Source organism: Amia ocellicauda, chromosome 10 (assembly GCF_036373705.1).
Source record: "Amia ocellicauda isolate fAmiCal2 chromosome 10, fAmiCal2.hap1, whole genome shotgun sequence".
Classification (NCBI taxonomy): Eukaryota; Metazoa; Chordata; class Actinopteri; order Amiiformes; family Amiidae; genus Amia; species Amia ocellicauda.
In genome coordinates, this window is record NC_089859.1 from 36005442 (window position 1) to 36019200 (window position 13759).

The 13759-nt window shown below is 34.9% G+C and overlaps 1 protein-coding gene across 2 annotated transcripts in view; it reads right to left on the reverse strand.

The window, feature by feature from the left end:
• Positions 1 to 742: 742 nt before the first annotated feature.
• The window catches only part of kif13a (kinesin family member 13A), a gene marked incomplete at its 3' end in the record, with an annotated part of 124535 nt that continues 111518 nt past the window's right edge, over positions 743 to 13759 (reverse strand). For both annotated transcript variants that reach the window (XM_066716017.1, XM_066716016.1), the window contains 4 exon segments: positions 743 to 835; positions 2453 to 2629; positions 3720 to 3844; positions 7947 to 8002. In XM_066716017.1, coding sequence (XP_066572114.1) covers positions 743 to 835; positions 2453 to 2629; positions 3720 to 3844; positions 7947 to 8002 — 451 coding nt within the window.

A 13759-nucleotide genomic window follows, 5' to 3' on the forward strand; every position in this document is an offset into this window, starting at 1 on the left:
CACTGATAGTTATTTGGTAGGTGAGAGAGGACTATCAGGCACATCAGAGCACAGCGATCGAACATTCCCTCCTGATCCAGACAACACAGTGCTCTTCTTGTTTTCCCCATATCTCCCCCTCTTCTCCTGTCTTCTGCAGGTTTATATTGCTCCCCTCTCCCCTTCTTTCACCTGCAGCCATTCAAACAATGATCAAATTAAATAATCGCTACACAGCATCCTCCCACCTACAGCCCTTCAAATAATAATCAAATTAAACAATCATTACAGGCATACCTTGATGTCCTTGATGTGACAACAAAAGTGATTTGTACTGGAGGCTAGCCTGAAGGCAATCTAGGGCCGCAACTAAGTCATGTTTGTTTACATAACTTCGTTTGGAAACCCAGCAGCCCTGACTGGACACCGTCAAAATGGCACTGCGATCCGAAATGCATACAAAATTGTGAATTTCATTAAAATGGAACATATCCTGGGTCAGACACCTAGCAGTACTTCATTTTAATATATACAGCTAACAGAATTAAGATACAAAAAAATGTGGTGTAGTTCCCCTTTAATTTTTATTTCTATTTTCTGTTTATCAATCTGTAAAGTGTTCTGTGGCTACTCTGCAAAGGGCGTTATTCAAAATCAAAATTGATTGATTGATATTTTAATACATTTCTGCAAAACTGTGATAGTAGAAATGCAATAATATGAAAATGATTGTGCCTACAATAACTGCTCTCCACTCAGTTACCTTTGGTATGTTGGATACAATTTCATATAACACACCACAGGAATACAGCACATTTTTCAGCGACATTCTTCTTTTCAGACTCTGTGTAAAACTCTAGAAGAGAAGGAAAACACATTAAGCTGAAAAATAAACCCAAAGAGAAGTTAACATTTAAAAAACTAAAAACCTTCAAACTAGGGGCCAGATTAAATCAAAACTTTGACCCCCTCCTCTAATAGTAAACTACAAAGCTGTACATCATAGCGGTTACATTTCTATTTAGAAGAAAGTGGCATCTTACTAAAAATGATGCCGCAACTGAGTACAGATCTGTAGTTTTCTATTTGCGGGTGGGTCAAAGTATTGATTTAATCCCAGCATCTCAGTCAACTCTATGAAATTAAGTACACAGCATACTATAGTGCCATCAGAAAGGTTGGAATTTCCTCTTTAAGACAAACTGGGAATCCAGAATTCAGAGCAGCGGTGGAGCAGGATTTGTGGTGGAGGGTTCTAAAATATAAAAGTTTTAAAGTAATTGGCTTTTTTATTTACTTTTTTCAAATATGGAATTGAATGATACTCCACTTGATGATGATTACCTTACTTGATGTACATTACTTATCACCCTGAGTGAACAGCTGATAAGTATTACCGATTTGAGCATGCAAATGTATTCATCCATTAAATTTTTTTTTTTTAAATAAATTCAAAAAATATTGTGGGATTCTGATAAAAATAATACATATATATATATATATATATATAGGTCATTCTCCCAAAACACGAGTGTCAAAAATTGAACATCATTATCTATTACATTCTTGTGTTTTTTAATTGTTAAATTATCTAAATTATTATCATCTAAAGACATCTGTATGAAAAAATTATAATCAGCCAGCAAATGTTTGTGCTAGTGGCATGTTTCTACCACCCCTATATTATCTTGTGTTCTTGGTTGTCTGATATATTCATTTTCACATATCAACAATGTCTGCATGCATCTGTGTGTGTTCATGAGCCTGAATTGGTGGATGTCACCCATTTTTGAATAGGGTATATGCTGCGGCCATGTTTGGGTATGTGTTTCATTCTCTGGCACACACAACATAATATTTTGCTACCTGTTTGAGTTATTTATAATTTCTTTCTGATGTGTTTCTGCTGTAGACTTTAGACTTGCACTTGCAGCTCTGTGTAGAACCTTGATGTGGGAATTATTTTTTAAATAACAACACAATTTAATTTGTTATCAATTAATATGTTATAATATCAGTCAAAATTCTATTTATAATGAATAAGTAAGGCAGACAATAATTCTGAGCCATTTTAATTTATATATATATATATATATATACACACACACACAAATGTCACAAAGCCTTCTCTTAAAGTAGCAACACCAGTTTAACACAGGCTTCATAAAAATATACTTAATTTCAAGTCAGAGGTCAATTTTAAACTTGAATTAAGATGTGTTTCTTGTCCATTTCAAATCAGATTGGGATAGTGTTTCTTTCTTAAATATTAATGACAATGTTTCCAATTTATTGTTTAGCAAACTCAGATCTTAGAAATCAATCATTTCTTTTTCTACAAAATATATAATTCAAAAACAGCAGTATTGTACAATACCCAATGACCAAAAAAAACATTCCTCAAATTCGGAATTCTGGATTGACCTGTCCATTCACACTGTAACAAACCAATATTGCAAATATTACTTGTTACCTGTTTGTTGTAAACATTTACAGCAATTCTCTTTCTAATGACTAACTCCATAGAAGCAGGGTGGCTGAGTTGGACGGTTGCTTTAAGTATCAAATAGATTCGCTCGTTGGGTGGTGTGATTCTGTTCAGATGAACCGAGTCATGAATTGAAGAGTCCCAGGAGCAAACCGCCAGCACCTGGAGAAAGCAGGAAGGAATTTTAAAGTAATTTTAAATCATAATTGGATAAAAACGTTATATATTTTTTTTACTTAAGTACATCTGATATGCATGTATGTACAGATGGGTGACAAATAAAAGGAAAAACCAACATAATGTGTCTCAGTAAAGTTTTGGGCCACCACGAGATGCCAGAACAGCTTCAATGCCCCTTGGCATAGATTCTACGAATCTCAGGAACTCTACTGGAGGGATAGAACACCATTCTTCCAAAAGATTTTCCCTCATTTGGTGTTTTGATGATGGTGGTGGAAAGCGATGTCTAACGCGTCACTCCAAAATCTCCCAGAGGTGTTCAACTGGGTTGAGATCTGGTGACTGCGAAGGCCATAGCATATGATTCATTTTCATACTCATCAAACCATTCAGTGACCCCTCATGCCCTGTGGATTGTCATTGTCATCCTGTAAGAGACCACACCTATCAGATTAGAAATGTTTCACTATAGGATAAAGGTGATCACTCAGAATAACTTTGTAATGACTTGTAATGACTTCGTAATGGACAAGTGGACCCAAACCATGCCATGATAACAGAGACTGCTTGAACCCTACTCCCTCACTGTAGGGGTCAAGCAGTCAGGCCTGTATCGATCGCTTGGTGTACCTCACACATGCACTCGACCACTTTTCGAGAAGACTAGCCAGTTGAGCAGTCTTTGTGACTGAAGCTTCAGCCATTCATGCCCCAACAATAACCCCTCTTTCAATGTCACTTAGATCCTTTCCTCTTGCCATCTTGATCCAAAATCAAGGTCAACTGGGCCTGCTCAGCATTTGTATACGTACCACAGAGCATGATAGGATGTTAATTGCTTAATTGTATCATGCAGTACACATCTTTGGAGGCATCTACATTCGTTATGTTCCCTCACTCATTTATTCAGGTTTTTCTTTTATTTGTCACCCGTCTGTATGTTTATATGTATATTCATACATACAAAAACAAACATATAAAAGCAAGAGACTCAGAAAATAAATAATATGGATATGACAGAGTTTACACTGTGGTCTGGGGAATATAATTAGAGGCTTGTCTGTGATGGTACCTCCTGGTCACTGTGTCTAATAATGGGCAAGTAGAAAAACTGACTCCCATGCTCCTTTGGTAGAATAGAGTTGACTCCAGAAGCATGTGGTCCTGTAAGATGCTCATTCATTGTCAGGTCGTCTGCTGAAGGGTTATGATAAAACAAAAGAGATGGAAGAAAAATAATTACAGCTTAATTACAGAATGATAATAATTCTAGTTATCACCCTGCAGGTACTGTTGTACTACCTTATACAGGATATATCTTATGTTCATGATTATTTTAAATATACATGTATTGTAAAGGTATGACTTGATACAACAGCAATAAATAAGGTTTATAATTCACTCACAAGATAAAAGGCATGCATGGTCTGTTTAACTAATTAACAACGAGATTGGGACAATGGTTTTACCAAGATAACAGGATTTCAGCTGACACTGCATGATTTGAATGTGTGGGAAAAATAAAATAAAAATCATGTTTTGACAGGAATATTATATAATAAAAAAACAACAACAAACAACACTTCTATTCAATCCAATATTGCCTTTCACGTTTTCTTATTATGATGTTTTGACCCCTATTGCCAGCTATATAAAACAACTTAAATATACACAAAATCATTTGACTTACAATTAGTACGTCTTAGAAAGCACAAGGACAAAGAAATTAATTTATTGTTTCCGTTAATCAATTGCACATTACACAAAAATGTAACCGAAAAAAAAGTGTAAGATCTGCTACCTTACGTAATACTACCACATTAGAAAATGTAAATTTTTTGATTTAATGAAGCCTGCATCTCACTTACATAGGGTAAGAAGACTTTTATTTAAAAAACTGACACTAATACAGTAAAATGTGTGTGTGTGTTTATACATATATACAGCTCTGGAAAAAATTTATAGACCATTCCAAGTTCAGAAATCAATGTTAAGTGGTCTCTTAATTTATTCCAGAGCTGTATATATGTATGTGTATATATATCAAGGCATACCTCTGCGGTTAAGCAGATAACTTGCAAGTAGTAGCAGGTGCTCAGTCACAATGGGGCAAATAAATCTAAGTAGACTGCTTACTACTGATGACTTCCCTCTGTGGACTCATCAGGAAAAGCATATAATGTGAGAGCACACTTAATGACTTCAGAGTTACATTTTTAATTAATGCATACCATACAAGACAAGACAGACTAACGTTTCAATGCTACCAGCATCATCATTTTATTTCCACTAGAGGGAAGTCATCAGTGGTAAGCAGTGTACTTGGATAATCTGTCTATATCTATATCTATATCTATATATTGATGCACACACATGTTATATGTACACTACCGGTCAACAGTTTTAGAACGGCTAAATTTTTCCAGTTTTCATTGAAATGTACGCAGTTTAATGTCTCAATGTATTCTTTCTACTATGGAAATCAATTATTGTTCAGAAAGTTCTTCCCAATACTGTTGAAGAAGTTCCCACAAATTTGTTGCATTTGTAGGTTGCTTTTTCTATCACCCTTCTGTCCAGTTCATCCCATGTTTTGGGTCATTATCTTGCTGTAAGATGAACCCCTGATCAACTAGGCATATACCAGAGGGTTTTGAATAGCACTGCAAAATGCTGTGGTAGCGGATTTGGTTCATGGTGCCAATCATACTGTGCAAGTTGCCAACTCTGGATCCAGCAAAACAGCCCCAGACCATGTTTGACAGTTGGTGTCACTGAGGAACCATCCTTTCGTCTACTCGATGGCATACAAAAACCCTGTGTGTTGAACTGAAGATTTCAAATTTTGATTTATAAAGACCTTCTTCCAGTCTTCAGTAGTCCACTGGTGGTGCTTCGTGGCCCAGACAAGCCTCTTTTTCTTATTTTGCCATCTTAGCAGTGGCTTTGTTACTGCCACTCCACCTGTCAAACCTGCAGTTCAAAGTATTCTCTTCACAATTGAAACTGAGACTTACTTACTTCAACCAGTGTTAAGCTGTTAAACTGTTGTCCTGTGAGCTGTTGACTCTCAGAAACTTGTCTTGTGATTATGTTGTGACTTTGGGTTTGTCAGACCTCTTCCTGTCAGTTTCCTCTAGTTTCCAAGTGCCTTTTGATGGTGTAGGAAACTATACTGAAAAACTGTGCTTAAATTTCAATAGAAACTGGAAAAATGGGAGTGTTCTAAAACTTTTCACCGGTAGTGTATATATATATATATATATATGTACATACATATATACATTTACATATATATACACATATATATATAAAAACACATATACACACACATATATAAACATATATATATATATATATATATATATATATATATATATATATATATATATATATATATATATATATATATATATATATAACATATATATATACACACATACAGTTAGCTCCATAAATATTTGGACAGTGACACAATTGTCATCATTTTGGTTCTGTACGCCACCACAATGGATTTGAAAGAAAACCATTAATATGTGCTTTAAGAGATTACACTAATTTTTATATATGGTCCCCCCAATTTTAGGGGCTGAAACGAATTTGCACAAACTAGCAAATCCTTTGCAAATAAATGGGTACAAATGTAGGTCGCCCTGGATAAGAGCGTCTGCTAAATGACAAATAATGTAATGTAATGTAATATACTGCAACTATCTTTAGTTCCTGCTTGTTCCTGGGGCGTTTTGCCTTCAGTTTTGCATTAGAAATCAAAACAAACCAATCAGAGAGATAGCAAAAACATTAGGTGTGGCCAAATCAACTATTTGGTAGATTCCTAAAAATAAAGAACGCACTGGTGAGCTCAGGAACACCAAAAGGCCCGGAAGCCCACGGAAAACAACTGTGGTGGGTGACAGAAGAATTATTTCCCCGGTGAAGGAAAAAACCTTCACAAAAGTTGGCCAGAACCTGAACACCATCCAGGAGGTAGGCGTATCTGTGTCAAAGTCAACAATCAAGAGAAGACCCCACCAGAGTAAATACAGAGGGTTTACCACAAGATGTAAACAGGAAACCAGAAGACCAGATTAGAATTTGCCAAAAAAACATCTAAAGAACCCTGTACAGTTCTGGAACAACATCCTATGGACATATGAGACAAAGATCAACTTTTACCAGAATTACGGGAAGAGAAGAGTATGGAGAAGGGAAGGAACTGCTCATGATCCGAAGCATACCACCTCATCTGTGAAGCATGTTATGGCATGGGCATGTATAGCTGCTAAGGGAACTGGTTCCCCTGTTTTTATTGATGATGCAACTACTGACAAAAGCAGCAGGATGAATTCTGAAGTGTTTAGGGCTATATTATCTACTCAGATTCAGCCAAATGCTTCAAAACTCATTGGACGGCACTTCACAGTGCAGATGGACAATGACCCGAAGCATACTGCAAAAGCAACCCAAGACTTTTTTAATTGGAAGAAGTGGAATGTTCTGCAATGGCCAAGTCAATCACCTGACCTGAATCCAATTGAGCATGCATTTCACTTGCTGAAGGCAAAACTGAAGGCAAAATGCCCCAAGAACAAGCAGGAACTAAAGACAGCTGCAATACAGGTCAGGCTGAGCATCAACAGGGAGGAAACCCAGCATCTGGTGATGTCTATGGGCTCCAGACTTCAGGCAGTCATTGACTGCAAAGGATTTGCAACCAAGTATTGAAACTCACAATTTAATTCATGATTATGTTAGTTTGTCCAAATACTTTTGAGCCCCTAAAATTGTGGGGGATCACATATAAAATGGGTGTAATTCCTACACTATACACCCAGCTGTATGTATGTGTGTATATAAATGTGTATATTTGTGTATACAGACAAACACAAAAAATATATATTTTTTGTCATGAGTTAAATCTGATTTACACTACTTGAATAAACTTCAGTATCAAGCATTTATTCCTGTTGCATGAATCTGTGTTACCAAGAGCAGTTAACTGAACCCCTTCTCTGCTCCACCCTTTGGATGAGATGAAAAATCATGGTCCTGTGTAAGTGTGCAGCTTCAGTTTTACCTCTTAGTCTGTAATTTGATTTGGAAAAATGTCTTTGTTATATAAAAAATAAAGTAATCCTCATCATCATGAATGTTGCTTTTCTCTCCATCAAGTTATTTTCCCTGCTGCTTAATTCATATAAACACAGACATGAACACTTTTTCTTGAAAAAAGACACTTATACTTTGGTAAAATGGAAATCAATACATTTTTATTCAGAAAATCCCTTTCAGACATTACCATTCAAATCCAGGAAGAGAACAGGGATATGAGCCTCGACGCCAGGAGGTGGTGTCCTGAGATGAAGATAAATCAAATTCACAACACAGACATAGGGTCCATGTAACACTTATCAATTCAATTTTCTGAAAGTTCTGCAAAATTTAGAAAATGGTGGTAGTATTTTTGAAAAAATAGATTTTGGATAAATGTTCATATTTACGTTTTCTGTTAAAAAATCTAAAATTCAGTGTGTGGTGTGCAATTTATATTTTTTCAGTGTTTTCACTTATATTGAAATAATGAAGTGTGAAATAGGGGGATGACTCCCCAGTCTTGCTGTAAATGTATACTTGTACTTCAAGGAAGTCTTAGATGTATCCAGATGATATATATAAACATCTAGACATACCTAATAAAGTATGAATTGTATAATTACATAAATTATTAAATAAGTAAATAATTAGTTAATTGATGAAAATTAGGAGTTCAACATTTTAATTAATGAGCTAATATTCTCTATATCATTTGCATAGCTATGAAGAAACACAGTTTGACTTTTCATTGTTCCAAACAGTTTCCATACCGTATGAAGTATTTGGAAGAAGAAGAAGAAGAAGAAATACGCAGACATCATTATTTCATTAGAAGAATTAATTATTTCAGTGAAAACATTGAAAAAATATATACTGCACTGTGAAGTAGGGTGATCATGTACAGCCTTCAACACAGTATGATAAGCACCTTATAATGTTTGTCACCGTGAATATACATGTCAATCGCTGTTTATTTGCATAGTGCGTTGTGCAGAAAATACTTGTTTGTTAAAATAGTAAAACAAAAACAACGTAAGAAAAGTAATAAAAAGAAACAAAGGTAATAATGAGCAGAACTTAACTGTATAAAGAGGGAGATTTTTGAAATCTATTTGTGTAGCGTCTGTTTGTCAATGTCAATGTCAATGTCAATTAACTGTCAATGAATTCGGAAGTTATTCAAACAGTGCAGGCTGGCTGCTGTAGCCATGTAATGAGACGTTTAAAGAGCACGAACACTCACTTTTTGTATAAGTGAACACGCAAAGTTCACATATATGGGGGAATCTGATTTTAGCTATAAGCCACTGCAACTTAATGTCTAGGACTATTATGATTACAAAATTAGATTCAGTATAAACCAAAACTCTTCTATGCCATTGTGTTTATTGAACATAGGGGTGGATAGACAGTAGTTTGTTGTGTTTTTCTGTTCCATGCAAGCAATGGATACATGGGAGGAGTTATGGGTCAAAAACTCTACATAAGTTATAGGCCTATTGGTGCTCATTCTGGGGGAGATAACATAGCTGGGTATGTCGAATGTGAGTAGGACACAAATGTGAGCAGTGCAATTTATATATCAAATTCTGCTAATAATTCTTGTTCATTTGATTGGAAGTAGGCCTATATGGGTATACAATTAGGATACATAACAGTACAGTTATTTTGTCCTTGTTTGTGGTTTCATTTTTGTTGCTGTATTCATTTTTGAGTCAACTTATTGGCGCCTCAATAAAACCCCACCTTTTTGCACTCTATCTTGGTTTTGGTCTTCCTCCCTCTACACCACTCGACCACATATCTTTACATGCACACCACCAGAGTTGGGGGTAACACATTAGTAATGTAACGTAATGCATTACTGTAATAATATTACATGTCTCAATAACAAGTTAATATAACGTGTTACAGTTTACAGTTACTTTCCGTTACTTTTTGTTGTTTTCTGACAAGTTAGAGATGTCACTATTTTAATTTCTGCATTCATACTGAAACATTATCTCAAAGTAAATTAATCAATTTAAGTAAATTATGAAGTTCTGTTAGTTTGTGAATTGTTATAATGAAGCTATACAATTGCAATATTTAGTTTGATTAGTTTGATTGCCTCTGTAGCAAATTAATTCCATGCAGGAGATGTTGTTGAGTGTGCGGCTATCCCTATTGTGCTTCCACTTTATTTTTATTTACAGATTTAATTGTAAAACAGTTTAGAGCAGCCTATGGCAGTGTCATATATATCTTGGCACACCAGATGAGTGGTCATCTGCGTTTTTGTTGTTGTTTCTCAAAAAGACTTGAGGCTGTAATTGGTGCCAAAGGTACTTCAACAAAGTATTGAGCAAAGGCTGTGAATACTTATGTACATGCTTTTTTTGTTTTTTATTTTTAATACATTTGCAAAGATTTCAAACAAACTTCTTTCATGTTGTCATTGTGGGGTGTTGTTTGTAGAATTTTGAAGAAAATAATTAATTTAATCCATTTTGGAATAAGGCTGTAACAAAACAAAATGTGGAAAAAGTGAAGTGCTGTGAATACTTTCCGGATGCACTGTATATTTTTTAATGCACGTATTGTGTTTTTAATGTTGTGACATGTTTTGGGATGATGTTACACTATATACAGTTACAAATGTCTTATTTGTATGTGAATTAAAGATTCTCATTGTCCAAAATAAAAAGGGTCATATTCTAAAAATGATAAACCTGGTTAGTGTTCTTGCTATTTCTTTGTTATGTCTGTAAATTTACAATAAAAATATAATCTGGGCAAAAATGGGGATACAAATAATTTGCATATTTATAATTATTTTGATCATAATTGGTGGTGACTTGCTTTATATTGAGCAAGAGAAGTCCCATTAGTAGACTGTTTCTCCACACCACAGAGGGATGAGGGGGGTTCAGGGTGGGTGAGGTAAGCAGTGGATACAGGTGATGGGGGGGTGGATGGAAGGGTCCTATCTGTTCATAATGTTTTTGATTAATTTGTATCGTGCGATACAATTATATGATTGTGGTTTGTTTTGTTGGCATGTATGCTTTAATAACTTAATTACAACAAAAAAAATATATAAATATAGTTTGACAAAAACAGACCCAGATCACATTGTTTTCATTATTGCTAAGCCTTTGTAATGGAATTAATAAAACTTGAGTGGAAGTAAGATAATATCATCCAGTCAGATTCATTTGCAGTTGTGTGCACTACTGACCCTAAATTTAAGGTAACCCACTGCCTTCAGTTTCAATTTATTTGTTTGGCATACATTTAAAGAACACATTATCAGACTATGGAGATTAGTCACATTGTTTTGCAGGGCAAAATTAAGGAATGTAATGGGCACATTTGAAATGAACAAAAATGTTATACTAATATTACTTTGTATCAGTAACAACACAACACTTGCACACCACATACTGAATGTTCTGTCTTTACAGTAAATAAAAAAAAATGTAGATGAACATTTATCCCCAACAAATATTTTTTCCTGAACTTTCATGAAATTGAATTGATGAACATTACATGGACCATATAGCAATTTCTTTTATTATTGATCTCAATTAAAAAAAAAAAAAACTGGTAAAAGCTATTTGACAACTCATCTGTACTACTCATTATTTCCTCTCTAGCTCAGTAATTATACAGTGCCTACAGAAAGTCTACAACCCCACTGAACTGTGCCTCAAGAGTTTCATACATTCAGGATTATTTCACCACTTATCTACACATCTCACTGTTAATGTGAAAAAGTTTTCATTGTGAAAAAATACATATGAGTCATAAAAATACAAAAACTGAAATATAATATTTGGATAAGTCTAAACCACCCTGAGTTAATACTTGGTACAGGTACCTCTTACAAGCCATACACCTTCCACTTAATTATTTTCTTTACTGTGCCCCAAGGGATATTCAAGGCCTTTGATATTTGTTTATACCCATCCCCTGATCTGTGCCTTTCAACAACTTTGTCCCAGAGATTGTTTTTTTAAAAGCTCCCTGGTGCTCATGGTTGAGTCTTTGGTTTGAAATGCACTACCCAGCTGAATTTATCCTGAACTAATATGATTTACTACAGCTTAACACAGGTGGAAGCCATCTTGGTGTATGATTTTGAAGGCAACTGCTCACAGCAGAGCTAATTAAGGATTGCTATTACAATGAGGATACACAACAAGCTATTTCAGTTTTTAGGTTTTTAATACTTTTTCTACAATTTTCCAGAATATTGTTTTCACTTTGAAGTTGTTGGGTAGGATGTGTAGATGCACGTTAAAAACTAAGCATTTTACTGCAATCATACAGCATTGCAGTCTGTAAGGCAACCAAAGGTGAACATTTTGAAAGGGGTGTAGACTTTCTATAGGCACAGACTAAGTTGGTGCCGCACACACAGTTATAGCTAAAAGTACATATACTGCTCATTAACAATGCTATTCTGTGAGTCATTACAGGTTTCTTCAGGCCAAATCAAGTATATTTAAATATCTATAAAACTGAATCACAGAATAATTATATTTCAAATGACTGGTATGAATACGTTTGACTGTAGCTGTAAGTCTATTTTGCAAGGGTCTTCCCCCCAGAATATTATATATAAAAAAAAAATCTTAAATACATTATGTATACAATACTAGTGAAACAAAAATGAACTTTTCAGGGTATTTCTCCTGGGATATATAAAGCAGTCTGGGTGTCTTAAGGAAAAGAAAGGCCACATAACATGTTTTTTTATTTCATGTTTGCTGTGGGAGGTCACAAAGACCATACAGGGGGATGCCCTCTTAAGCCTAGGACACACCAAGCATGTCGTGTTGTGTCATGTCACGTCCAATTTTACAGCGATCCTATGTTGCGCCAAAAAAAAAAAAATCCAATTACATAACTATATTTTACGGTTACAAGGTCTGTGTTTTGGGAGAACTCCCCTGAATCTTCAACAGAAGAGGAGGAGGTGGAGGAGGAAGATTTTGTTAATGAAGTCAGAGAATCCCTTGCCTAATCAGTGAAGAAATGCAAGTGTGCAGCATATAGAAGACCTGTAAGGATATAAGACCTACTTTAACACTGTGATCTATTCCATGGCAGATTAGCCCAGTGAGACATTGTTTAAATACTGAATATACTTGTGTAGCGTCTATTTCTCAGTCCATTTTCTTCTTTGTACTAAACAAATGCTCTTCATGGCATACTGTGTAAAAATGCAAGTTAGCGTCTTGCCTGGATTTGTGTAAAAAAATTAAAATAATAATTTCAGTGTTTAAAATTGTTTTTATCATAATAATTAATGTTCTGTCTGTGTTTCAACATAGGTAAGTTTTTGTTTGTGTGTGCATATATTTGTATGCGTGTGCTTTATGTCCTGTTTTGAACAGGACCCATCTCCCGGTTAAAACAAATCTCCCAGACGATCAGCGATTATAGGCTAAGGCACTGGTTCTCAATCCAGGTCTTGGGGACCCCCTTCGCTGGTTTTGGTTCCAACTGAGCTCTCAATTACTTAATTGAAACCTCAATTTAACTGTTTTTCTTCATTTGACTTTTTAAATTGGACATTTAGTTGGACATTTCAAGCTCCATTTACAAGTTTCATAAGACTGAGCCAACTTGTCCCATTTTTACTAATTTTAAGTTCTAGCTGATAAACAATATGTAATATGAACTACAATGAGTTTAATTTATATTGTTTCAGAACAACCTCTGCTAAAATCATTATTCACGAATAATGTACTTATAAGACTGTTTTGAGTGGACAATGTGCAATAAAGTAAAAAAAAAATAAGAAACTGATTTTTTGTATTATTATTATTGATTTAACACCCCACACAGTAATAGTGAACAGTTTTGACACTTAGAAAATGCTCTTCAAAGCCTTATGTATTCAAATATGTATATAGTTGAATGCATAACACTGAAATATTGCACCTTTTATGGAAACAGTCCTAGGCGAACATTGTTATTCTATTGTCCCTGAAATAGTCATGCCACTGAGCAAAGTAGGGCCTTTCT